At 45.5% G+C, this 12459-nt stretch overlaps 2 protein-coding genes across 2 annotated transcripts in view; one reads left to right on the top strand and one right to left on the bottom strand.

The window, feature by feature from the left end:
* Ahsp (alpha hemoglobin stabilizing protein) lies at window positions 1-5507 on the bottom strand. Its single transcript, XM_032892499.1, has 3 exons — window positions 5406-5507; window positions 583-657; window positions 1-356 (listed from the first exon to the last, which is right to left on the bottom strand). Exons 2-3 carry the CDS (start codon window positions 655-657, stop codon window positions 123-125), a joined length of 309 nt encoding a protein of 102 aa, XP_032748390.1. The 5' UTR covers window positions 5406-5507; the 3' UTR covers window positions 1-122.
* The window catches only part of Rusf1 (RUS family member 1), a 27992-nt gene continuing 20241 nt past the window's right edge, over window positions 4709-12459 (top strand). The window contains exons 1-2 of the mRNA XM_032892498.1: window positions 4709-5049; window positions 5262-5376. Coding sequence (XP_032748389.1) covers window positions 4756-5049; window positions 5262-5376 — 409 coding nt within the window. The 5' untranslated portion in view covers window positions 4709-4755. The remainder of the gene's footprint in view (window positions 5050-5261; window positions 5377-12459) is intronic.

Genomic DNA, 12459 nt, shown 5'->3' on the forward strand with positions numbered 1-12459 from the left:
TTAGTATCAGTCTTTATTGGCATGTCAAAATACAACGACATCATGGGAGAATGGTCTGAAGACATAACACAGAGCCAAGAGTTTGGGGTTCTAAGGCATGACGGGTGCCCTGAGCCTTTAGGCTATGAGGAAGGCGGTTTACTGCTAGGGGTCTCTTTGGACTTCAGAATGATCCTGTATTTGGCTAGAAACTGGCTGCCCAAAGTACTCAGCTCTTGCTGAAGCTCTTTCAGAGCTCCGTCTTGCTCCCGCTGCTCCCCAAGCACGTGCTTCTTGTAATAGTTGATGTACAGGTTCACCCAGTCGTTAACCACAGTTTTCATGTCTTCTTCAGGCATGAGAGGATCATCAAAGACCTGGGGGAGGGGAGGGGAGAAGGGAGAGAGTCGGCAAGAGAGGATGCACTCAGAGACACAGATCCAGGATGGTCTCCTGGATGCTCACATCCTCTTTGATATGGATTTGCATTCCCCATTTCTTGGATCAATGCCGCCATTGCCCTTACGGTTTCAAATGAGCCTTCTCTGCCCTCCCAACACATACTCTCCATCTCTGTCCTTGAAATAAAGTGCACAGGCTTACCTGCTGATCCAGCAGAACATTAAACTCCTTTATTCCTGTAGAGATCAGATCCTTATTGCTCTGAAAAGGGGCCATCTGCCAGGGAAAGAAAGGTGAGCGTTATCCTTTTCCCTCACTCCTGAACACCCTCCCCTCTTTCAGCACCCCCATCGTCCCTGTTAGACATCCCTCATATCCAAGAGGGCACCCCTTTCCCTAAACCTTTCAAGTCCTGCCCTGCTCTGAAGTTACACTTTCACCAACTCGGGCTCACCTTCAAGTCCGACGGTGCTGAGCCTGCTTCACACACTCTTCAGGGTTTGTGTGTCCTCTGCACTAAGCTAGATGGAGGCAGAGTCAGGAGTTAGCTTAAGAAGGCAACGCCCTGCCTTGAGGTCCTGAGGGAGTGAGATATGTCCTCCCAGGGTGGAGAAGGTGGGTGGTGAGGCTTCCCTGGAGTTAGAAAGATAGAGAGAACCATGGGGGAAAAATAGATAAATGAAGACAGAAAATGTAAGAAACAAACCAGGAAAGTGCTTGCTGTTTCTCTGACAACCCTATAACCAGTCTCAAAATTCAAAAAAAAAAAAAAAAAAAAAAGCAAACATTAGGCAATTTTGCACTGTACAAAATGTAATGGCGTTGTTTCTCCAATCCATGGCTGCTATATTAATAACAGTTTAGAAGCCAGGTTACGAGCTCACATTAAGGAGGCAAAGGAAGGAGACTCAAGTCAAAGGCCAGTCCCAGGCTGTATCCAAATAAGGTCTTGTTCTCATAAAAGAAGTTTACGATCCATGTATTCTTGTATGCCAGACACTTCTCCAAGAGTGTATTAAGTATTTATCATTATAAAAACATCCTTTCAGAAGGTGGAGGATACATTCATAATCGCTTCAGTGGGGCAATGGAATCTTGAATACTTGCCACTGTCTCCAAATAATGCGCAAATAAAATAGTTATATGTTAGGCTGGAAGGATGGCTCAGTGGTAATTGCTGACAACATTGATGACCTGAATTCAATTTCTAGGACCCACATATGTTATCCTTTGACATCCATATGTACACCATGGTGTGTATGCATCTCTCTCTCTCTCTCTCTCTCTCTCTCTCTCTCTCTCTCTCTGTGTGTGTGTGTGTGTGTGTGTGTGTGTGTGTGTTTTCAACACACATAAATAAATATATAAAAACAGTATTATCATAACAATAGTATCTATCATTTGCCAAATCTGACTTAGGCTGCTACATGTAAGATCTGTTTAGCTCTCACCTGAACTCTCTCTGGTATAGTAGTATTGTTTCCATTTATCAGATAGAAAACTGAATGCCAGAGAAACAATTAACTTTACCGAGATCTCACAATTACAAACCTATACTTCAAGTAAGTTTCCTGGGTGAATTCATTCACAGAAACTGGCTTGGAATTTTACATTCTTCCTGGAAATACAAATTTTCAGAAAAGTGCTAGTTTATCTCAGCCTTAGACAGACTCTGTGTGGCTTGGGTTGGAAGGGGACTCCTAGTCAACGTTTGTGATGGGGCCAGCCGTCCTCCGGAATCAGGAAGTTTACAGAATGGAGCTGTTAACTGGAATCAAATGGGGTAGGGGCAGAGTGCCAAGAATGCGGTCAAGAATTCCAGGCTAAGGAACAGCCATGTTTCATTTCTAATTTAAAGAAAAAAGAAGGTGCTTTTGGTAAATTTCTACCTTAGGGCCAGTTCCTTAAACTTGATGGGAAGTAGAATGGGGCCAAAGAAAAAGGGGGTAAGCTTAAAGGGAGAGAGACCCTCTGGTGTGGACTCTAACTCCACAGAGCTCTCCCAGGAGATGAAACTCAAGAACCTCCCCTTGCTTATGCGGTCTTCTGACACCGTTGAGATAACATCCTAATTTGGGGAGAGCTGAAGGGCAGAGAAGTACTTCTCAGGGTGTTAGGGAACCAAGCTGTCTCCTTACTACTTGAAAAGGCCAACCACTTGGGGACCAGTACTGGGGTAAAGAAAAGAGCTTGCTTGGAAAGCCAGAAAGCCAAGGAAACAAAGAGGCCAATGCCAACAAAAACTGGCAGGTGCTAGGAAAGGCTCTAAAAAGAGGAGGGCAGAGACACAAACAAGAAGGAGCTGACAGCTGAAGACATTTTAAAAACAACCTCCTAAAGACTGGTGTTTTCCTGTTCATTCCAGTGGCCCTATTTGGTTTAGTTCCTCTTAGTTTTGATGTCTTTGGCCTTGGAAGGGAAGAGAGCTAAGCAAGGTTAAGTCAAATCAACCTTGTTCTAGCCGAAAGTTTTTTTTTAAATAATTAATATATCTGCGTGCAGAGTTGGGCAGAGATGGTCTGAACCAAGGATTAAGGTGGCCAAGGACACAGAGACACAATGAAGGCAAAGATGATCTCCTTACTGCATCTCGTCCTGGTTTCCCTTCAGTGCTCCCGCCCTTGTGTTCTCTAGCAAATGAATTCAGGTGAGACACACACGGTGTAGTGTAGACAATAGAGTTTAGTGCACAGTGACAGGGGATGAGAGTGAGCAGTGGCCAGAAAGACCATTGTGGGGGCCATGTTCTCAAAGGGTGGGAACGGATGTCAGGGGGCCATTTGTGTTACGTATTTGGAGAGGTCATTATGTGACCTCTGAACAACCACACAGTGATTGACTGGATGGGTTTAGGCTCCTTCCTTCGTTCTAGCCCACTTCCATTCTTGGTAGAGCATTTACCCTTCCTTAACAGGCTGTCTACTTCCATCCTGTGCCTAATTTAAAAGGCGTGATTTCCTCCTTCTCTCCTCCTGGTAATTGCCAGGATTTCCACCCAACCTGTACCGTTTCCCTCTTAAACTAATAACTGTCTTCAAGATTCCTGTTTATTCCTTTTCTAAATTCTTTTATTAAAAAAATTTAGTGTGTGTGTGTGTGTGTGTGTGTGTGTGTGTGTGTGTGTAGGGTACACATCCATGTGTTTGCCTGAAGAGGCCAGAAAGAGGGTGTCTGATCCCCGGAAGTTGGAGTTACAGGAGGTTTGAACTACCAGACATGAGTGCTGGGACCCCGCCACTGATGTCTTGGAAGAATTGGGAGCATTTAACTAGTAAGCCTCTAAAATCCCTTTATTAAAGAGCCTAAGAAGTTCCCATGGGAACCTCGGTTTCCCCAGTAACAAAATAACAACAAACGTTGGCATAGAACGATTTATGCTGCTGGAGAGAATGTGAACTGCTGTGGCTGCTCCGAAAAATCAAAAGAAAAAATTAGAACTACCATATGATTACAGTTCTACTACCAAAGGACTCCATGTCCTACCACAGAAATACCTGTGCACGTGTGTCTACTGCTGCAGTATTCAGAACAGCTAAGAAACAGAATTAGTCTGGATCTCCGTCAGGAGACAAATGGGTCACAAAATGTGGAATTACAGTGACATTTTATTCAACCCTAAAGAAAAACGAACGAAACCATAACATTTGCAGGAAAAGACTGTTTCAGAAGAACAAATGTCCCGTGTTTTCTCTCATATTCAAGTCCTAGAATTGGAATTTTATGTGTGTTTGTGTATGGAGGTTGGTGGAGGGTATAGGTCATGATGTTAGAAATGTGACTGCGAGAAGAGAAGAAGGGATCTTTAGGAGAGTAGGAAGATAGACATGTGGCAGCGTGGAGGAGAGGGGGATTGGGTGGGCTGGGTGAGTGGATGTCTACATAGTAGGAGTCAAGCAAGAGAACAGGGAGAGGCAGGTGGTAAAGAGGAACAACAGGAACAAAATATGCATGAGAATGCCATAATGAAGCACATTAAGTCACAAGCTAACTTGAAATTTTTCAAAAACCGTATTGTCCTTGGCCTCACAGTCAAAACAGCCACTGCGACCCCGGAAAGGGATACTCTTCAGTTACACAACTAAAAGTTTGAGATCTGAGTGGAGTTTCGATCAAAACTATTTTCCCAAGAAGTCATCTTTCCCCCTTCTGATTATTGGAATTCAGAATCCCTATATTGCTCCTCGAGTCCAAAGAACTATAGATAGGCCAGGTGCAGTCCTGGGTTGTGTCCCAGGAAGGCAGGGGACACAGTAATCTCATTTCCAGGATAGTAAAATATTATTGCCCCTCTGCGGCCACCGTAGCCAAACAGGAAATGTACGTAGTTTGTCTAGCTTTTTGCCGCGTTGGACGGACTCGCTGAGCTTCGCGGGGATGGCTGACACTGCGAGCCTGCGGGCGCCACTATGCACGGAGCAATTCGGCTCCGGAGCCCCACGCAGCTGCAGCGCTGCCGCCGATGGGAGCCTGCAGTGGGACGGGGCTCAGCGCTGGGGCTGGTTCTCCCGGGCCTCGATAACGAAACCCGGGCAGCATGAGGGTGGAGGCAGGGGGCCCTGGGCAGCACTGACCGCTCTTTCGGGCCTCAGATCAGTGCTGCTGCCTCAGGGCTTCCCAGATAGCGTCAGTCCGGATTACCTGCCGTACCAGCTGTGGGATTCCGTGCAGGTCCGGCTGGCCTATTGCCATGGGGGTTGGAGGGCGTATGACTGGGGACCAAGGGAACAGGCCCCTGCAATCTGCATTTGCACATTGAAAGGCAGGGTGCACTGCAGAGTTCTGACAGTCTTCCGGGTCCCACAGAGCCAGTGAGAGCTGGTATAGCTCAGTAGGCTCCTTGCTCTTGCAACCCACCCTCACTCCACTTCTTTTCTCTCTAGGCCTTTGCTTCCAGCCTCTCCGGCTCCCTAGCGACCCAGGCAGTATTGCAGGGCTTAGGGGTGGGCAACGCAAAAGCCTCAGTTTCAGCTGCCACGTCCACTTGGCTGGTGAAAGGTGAGCTGGAACCTGGGAGCCTTCCTTACCTGTTGATCTCATCCCTGCCTTCTTCTGTCTCTGGCCTCTTTTTTCTTTTACTGCAAATTGTAGCTCTGCTATTCTGTGCTGTTCTGACCTCCAACAGTGGCTCTCGTGTGTGTGTGTGTGTGTGTGTGTGTGTGTGTGTGTGTGTGTGTGTGTGTGTGTACACATTTCTGGTCTGCAGCCTGATTAGACAGTACACAGAAGCTGAGAATGTCCATGCCTATATAATATTCTATGTCTATCTTGTTTCCCTCATCGGTGAAATCAGCCTCAACTTGTTAACCTATGCCAACTTCAGAATCCCTAAATCATCTGGCTCCCTCATCCTTAAATTAACTTTAATCCCACTTGATGCAGGAGTGCACAGATATGCAGTTTATTACATGAAACTGCTGGTTTCTCAAGATGGTGAAAATTGGATACGTCCACTGGGGAAAGGGGCATGTGGCTGGTCCTAAGTCGGTAGTTATGGAAATGCTAAAATGTATTCTGACTCCTCTGGGGTACGAAACAGTGCTGTAGTAAGCTGATAGTAACCGTGTGCTGAGCATATACAGCTTTTTTTTAATCACTAAGAAAAACAAAGATAATTTAGCACCAAGCCGCCTGGAGAGTGAAGCAGAGAAAAGGGAACTCTCCACTTGTTTCGAGTTTAAGAGGGCCCTCAGCTCAGTCTTCTGGCCTCTGTCTTTCCCTGTTATTCCCAGTGGTATTTAAATGAACCTTAGGGGCAGAGCAAGCACATCTTGTCCTATAGACCTGGACACCTCTTTCGTGAACCTCCTTGGACTCTGGAGATCAGGAGGCTCCTGTTTATGCTGGACTATTAGAAATGAGCATCCTGTTTATGCCAGTGAGCACATCGTAACTACGGATCACCCTTTGAAAGAGCATGTCAGAGCAGAAGTGACCGATGGCCTCTTGACGGCATTGTCTCTTCTTTTAATGATGGCATTTACCACCACCGTCACAACAGTAATAGATGCTGGCAGTTTGTTATATGCCAGTCCTTGTGCTGCTGCAGGTTAGACCTCTTGGTAGCTGTGGGACAGGCAGTGCTGTCATCCCCACACGGCAGCTGGGAAAATAGAGGTCCCCAAGGTCACACACCTAATAAGTTATAGGGCCTGGATTTGAGCATAGGTAATTTAGTCCTTTTCACAGTATCTCGCTGTGTTTGGCTTGACCTTTTCCATTGCTCTCCTTTAGCTCATTTCAAAACTGTGGTTGAAGACTGGGTCCGTAATTGTTTTTATTTTTTTGTTTTGTTTTTGTAGTGTCATTTCCAAGCATCCCATTCTCAGCAGCAGCATGATCTGTGCTAACAGATCTGTGTCTAACATGCTTTTTAAGAAAAGCTGAGGCCATTTTAAGACATGAGCACACATGCACATGAAAACCTGTTGCCAGTGTTATAGGACACCCTCGTAATTAGGATTTTACAAACTTGTTTCCCTCGGGGGTGAGATGTTTACAAGCAGAACACCATATAAAAAGTACCCTTGGGATTTTTATTGTTTGTCTTCTTATGCCACAGGATCTTCTGTAGCCCAGGCTAGCCTACATCCCATGTATCACTGGATATAACCCTCCATCTTTACTTGGAATTACAGGCGTGCACTAAAGCTTTGGAATGAATGATGTAATCCTTTTCAGACACACACTGTCCTAGTTGGTTGGTTAGTTTTGCTTGGTGGTTATTACTTGTTTGTTTGTGGTCAACTTGAAACAAGCTAAGGTCCTCTGAGAACAGGGAACCTCCGTTGAGAACGTGCCTCCATAAGATGGTCTGGCCTGTTGGGAACGTTCTTAATTGATGGTTGCTGTGGATGGGCCCAGGCCACTGGGCAGTGCCTGTGCAGGTTGTCCTGGGGAACAGCTGCAAGAGAACAGAGCAAGCAGCACTCCCCCATGGCTTCTGCTCTAGTTCCTGTCTCCAGCTTCCTGCTGTGCTCTAGTTCCTGCCTTGACTTCGGTTGGTGGACCGTGAGACAGGGTGTGTAAGCCAATAAATCCTTTCCTCTTCAAGCGACTCTTGGTCATTGTGTTTTATCACAGCAATAGAACTCCACTAATGCAATTCTCTATTAGAACGTGTTAATTATCGGGGCCAACAATAGTCACGTCATCTCTGCCAGTTAATGTTTATAGCCTGGTATAGGTCAGGCAGTTTTGCCCTCTTACACGTGATGCGTCTCTTACAGTTCAATAGCAGTATTTATTTTTTAGATAGAGAAGCTCCAGGAAGACCCAGACACTCTTGTGTCTTTTTTATTTATTTATTTTTTTGAGAATTTAATATGTGAATACTATAATTACATAATTTATCTCCTCTTCTCCCTTCAACCTCCTAAAATTCATGGCCTCTTATTTTTTTTTTTCTTTTTTTCGGAGCTGGGGACCGAACCCAGGGCCTTGCGCTTCCTAGGCAAACGCTCTACCACTGAGCTAAATCCCCAGCCCCTCCTCTTATTTTTTTAATTATTATTGTTACACACACCCCCCACCACTGAGTTCATTTCTGTTGGGATTAGACAACCTATCAGGGAGCACATCTCTGGAGATGATGGATTCTCCCTCTCTTGGCAACTGTTGATTTCCTGTAGCTCTTTTCAGGGTTAGAGCCTCGTGAGCGTCCTGTCCATGCTGGTGTGTCAGCTGGTAGCATGTTTCAGGTCGTGATTAGGCAACCATATTCATGAGTTCAGCCTCTCTGACCTACCGTCTCAAAGCAGACATCCTGGTCCTTCGGCTCTTCTTTCTGCGCCCCTCTTGTGAGATGGCCTCTGAGCCTCCGACGTAAGAGTTGAGTTGTAGATGTATCGAGGCTGGGTACCAGTGGTCACCTGTTCTCTGTATTTTGAGCAGTTGTGGCTTTCTGTAATGGTCTCCATCTGCTGCAAAGAAGGTTTGGTTTTGTTTTTACATGGGGGATAAGAGCAACTCATCTATGGGTACAAGAATAATTATTTAGAATGCAGTTAGGGATTATACTGATTGAGAGGAATGGAATGAGTGGGTTCTCCTCTAGGGTCCACGACCTCACAACGTCTGGGAACTGGGCTAGGTTTACAATACGGGGCTGGAGGGCTGGAGAGATGGCTCAGCAGTTAGGGGCACTGGCTGCTTTTCCAGAGGACCTGGTTCAGTTCCCAGACTATGTGGCAGCTCCTAACCATCTGTAAGTCCAGTTCCAGGGGATCTGGCGCCCTCATACAGACATACATGTAGGCAAAGCACCCGTGTACATGCAATCGAAATAAATAAATTGTTTAAAAAGTAAAAACAAACAACGGAACAACACCAGGCGTGAATTTCCTATTGTTGAGCAAGACCTATGTCCAATGGACCGGTTACCGTAGGTTCCGCCCACTTTTGCACCTTTAGGGCTCTCATGCCATTCTAGTCATGGTCACAGTGTGCGGGTACTACAGCTGGGCAGGACTATTGACTGCTTTCCTCCGTTGGCACCTTACACACCTCAGACACGGAGGGTTAGTCTTCACGGGGGAGGCTTCCAGGTCAGTTCCCACTCTGTGAGTCCTAGGTCCAAAGTGTGTGGTGTCTTCAACAATAGAATGTAACCTTCAGTTTGGGGGAGGTAACCAAGATATGGCAAATCCTGTGTTGTTTAGGGGGTCTCTTAGACTCCCCTGACCAACAACTGGAAAGGAGGATTCCGTGCCTGGCAATGAGGTTTTTGTTATATAATCTGTGGATCTCGGAGTGGTCAGGTAATTCCAAGTAGCATGAACAACTTAACTGTGTTATATACACATGCGTACATACTGTTAAGTAGACAAAAAATGATACGATTCCTTATGGCTTTTCAAACATCCTTAGTGGCTTTTGTCCCTCTTCCCTGCCTGTCCTTCTGTTGCCCTCCAGCGTCTCTCAAGTTTCACTCCTCCATTTTCCCCATTTCTTTTTCCTAGTGCCTGGCCCTACTGTTGGCCTCTCTGGCGCCCCTCCTCCCTGGAGCTTCTCCTCCTGCCTCCCTCCCCACCACTGTCCCTTTTTTCTTTCCTGGGTAAGTTTGTTTCTCTTCCTGGTCAACTGAGTCTAGTAGTACTTCCTGGTGGCATTTAGTAGTGTGAGCCTTTACTTGTTAGAAAAGGTTCAAAAAAAATTAGGCAAAGTGTGTAGCATTTTGTGTCCCACATGTGCTTTGTATTAACCTTAATCTTGATAAGCTTCTTTGGTAGGATTAAGCATTTTGGAGATGCAAGTCTGGGAATGTAGAAGAGGTAGAGCATTTGACCCACCATGGGCAAGATGGTGGATTCAATCTAGACATCTTCTGGTGGAACTTCTGGGATATCTTAAGTTTGTCATCTGCAGATAGGGATCATTTGACTTTTCCTATTTGTTGACATGTGGGTGCTGGGAATTGAACCTGGGTCCTTTGGAAGAACAGTCAGTGCTCTTAACCACTAAGTCATCTCTCCTGCCCCAACTTTTCCTATTTGTATGCCTTTGATTTCCTTCTTGGGCTACTGTCCTGGTTAGCGCTTTAAGCCCTCTGTTGTAAGGAGTCAGGATAGTGCATAGCCTGTCTCAATCATGGTGCTGATGGCGTTGCTTTGAGTGTTCACTGTTGAGGATAATGTTGGCTGTGGTTTCGCCGTAAGAAGCCTTTGTCACCTGAGGTATCTGCCCTCCAGTGCTGCACTCTTTAGCGTGAAATTGTGATGGATTTTGTCAGAGGTCCTTTCTGCGTCTGTTGGTATGATCATGTGATTTTGTCTCTGAAGTCCATGTATTTGATTACTACATGATTTATTACATGCATTGACATATGTTGAGCCGTTCTTGCATCACAGGGATGAAGCCAACTTGGTCTTGGTAGATGGCCTTTTTGTTGTCTGCCCATATTCTGTTTGCAAGAACTTGACTGAGGATTTTACATGCATGTTCCTGAGGGATATGGGCCTGTGGTTTTCTTTCCGTTGTGTCTTTACTGTTTTGGTATTAGAGTGATAGCACTTTGTAGAAGTTTGGAAGTGTTCCTTCTGGTTCTGTTCTGGAATACGTTTTCCAACCTTTCACTCTCAGTTTCTGCCTGTTCTTAAAGATCGGAGCCTGGGTCTTGTAGACAACAGGATTTGATTCTTCATCCATTTGACTAGCCTGTGTCTTTTGATTAGAGAGTTTAAACTATTACTATTTAAAATTATTATTAGAAGGTGTGTGTTGGCTGTGTCTTTGTTTCTGTATTCTTATTCATACACTGTTTCAGTGATTAACAGCTTCATTTGCTTTCTTTTTAGTCTCAGCTGTGCCGCCTCCTCTCTTTAGTCCAAAGCATTGCTTCCAGAAATCTCTGTAGGCCGGGTAGTGTACATGGGTTCTTTTATACTGTTCTTTCCTCCTTCTGCTGGAGACAGCAGCCTAGGCCAGCAGGAGGCCAAGCGCCAGTGCATTGCTCCAGACCCTTCTGGTTTTCAAAGTTTCCATTGAGAAATCAGTTGTTATGCTGGTGGGCCTTCCTTTGTAAGTGACTTGGGATTTTTCTCATGGTGCTTTCAGTACCTGTTCTTTGATCTGTGTATTTAGTGCTTTAACTACAGAGTGTCCTGGGAGTGTCTTCTCTGGTCTTACCTGTGTGGTGTTCTCTGTGCTCCTTGTACCTGTATGAGCATGTCTTTCCTTAAAAAGAAGTATTCTTCTATGATCTTGTTGAAGATGTAGTTCATACCATGACCAGGGATCCTTGTTCCTTTGTTCCTATCATTTCAAAGATCTGGTCTGTTCATGGTGTCTCACAGTTCTTCCTTGTTCCTTCTGTATGCTTTGATTGACTGACTGACTGACTGACTGACTGACTGACTGACTGATTGACTGACTGACTGGTTGGTTGACTGACTGACTGGTTGGTTGACTGGTTGACTGGTTGATTGATTGACTGACTGATTGGTTGGTTGACTGGTTGATTGATTGATTGACTGACTGATTGGTTGATTGATTGATTGGTGTTCTTTGCATGTGTGGTCTAATTCCTCTACTCTATCCTCAGACCTTGGTATTCTACTTTCTACCCGGTCTGTTACACTTACACACCTTGAGCTTTTCGATTCCATCTTACTTTCAGCTTGAGTTCTTCAGTATTTATAGCTCTTCACTGAATTAATATTTCAGATACTGAATTGTCTCCATTAGTGCTTTCTTGGACATCATTCAGGCATTTACTGCCATCCTCCTTAAGTTGATTGAGTTGAGTTATATTTGGTGTCCTGGGTTCACGTAGTTCTCACTGGGAAACCTTTCTGGGAGACTACTGGATTTGAGTGGGGATTTGCTCTATTGGCCTCTGATACTGCTTGTGTTTTCATGATGTGACCTAGGTTTTGTGTCTGAAGTGAGATTACGGCCTGCCTTAGGTTGAGCCAGCGCAGGAGCTGCATGACAAAACGATTAGGGACAGCTGATGAACGAGCTGCCGGGAGGGTAGGGGGACGGGACTGGACTTCATGTGTGGAGATGTCATGGAGGTTGGTGGAGTCAGAGGAACTCAGCAGATGGCACCATGGGCCACACGTCCAGACCTTGGCCTCCTGGTGTGGCAGTGGCACTGAAATGGTTGGGGTCAGAAACTTACCAGGCAAAGGCAGTTTGCAGGCTGTTGGCCCTGTTCTTAACTGCCACTCTCAGGCAGAGATTTTACAGTAGATTCACATAGAATTGGTAGACAGGTAATTACTAATTCATCAGTTGGACTAAGGAGGTTCTAGATCTTCAACTCTGTCTGCTAATTGTAAGGCAAAGAGGAGGTAAGAATTAAACTTCCTATTTCGGTAGACAATATTGGCTTTCAGATAATAGGTAAGATATCCTGCTGTCATTATTTTACCCTAATGCCACTTTCCAGACTGTGTTGAGGGCCCCAGGGACTGCGTCTATCAGTTCACAGACCTCCCCTGGTCTATGTGGAGTGGTCCAGATAGGATATAAGCCCTGTTGATATAAGTGAGAAACTAAAAGAAAGAGGTGGAGCCTGCCCCAGTGGCTCCTTCTGAAGGAGTAATAGTAATCTTGCCATATTCAAAATGACAACTG

Source organism: Rattus rattus, chromosome 2 (assembly GCF_011064425.1).
Source record: "Rattus rattus isolate New Zealand chromosome 2, Rrattus_CSIRO_v1, whole genome shotgun sequence".
Lineage (NCBI taxonomy): Eukaryota > Metazoa > Chordata > Mammalia > Rodentia > Muridae > Rattus > Rattus rattus.

Bases quoted from the DNA above. Each gene is read 5' to 3' on its own strand.
- Ahsp (XM_032892499.1), bottom strand. From the start codon at position 657: ATGGCCCCTTTTCAGAGCAATAAGGATCTGATCTCTACAGGAATAAAG. The intron at 357-582 runs GTAAGCCTGTGC...CCCCTCCCCCAG, and splicing joins ATGTTCTGCTGGATCAGCAG to GTCTTTGATGATCCTCTCAT.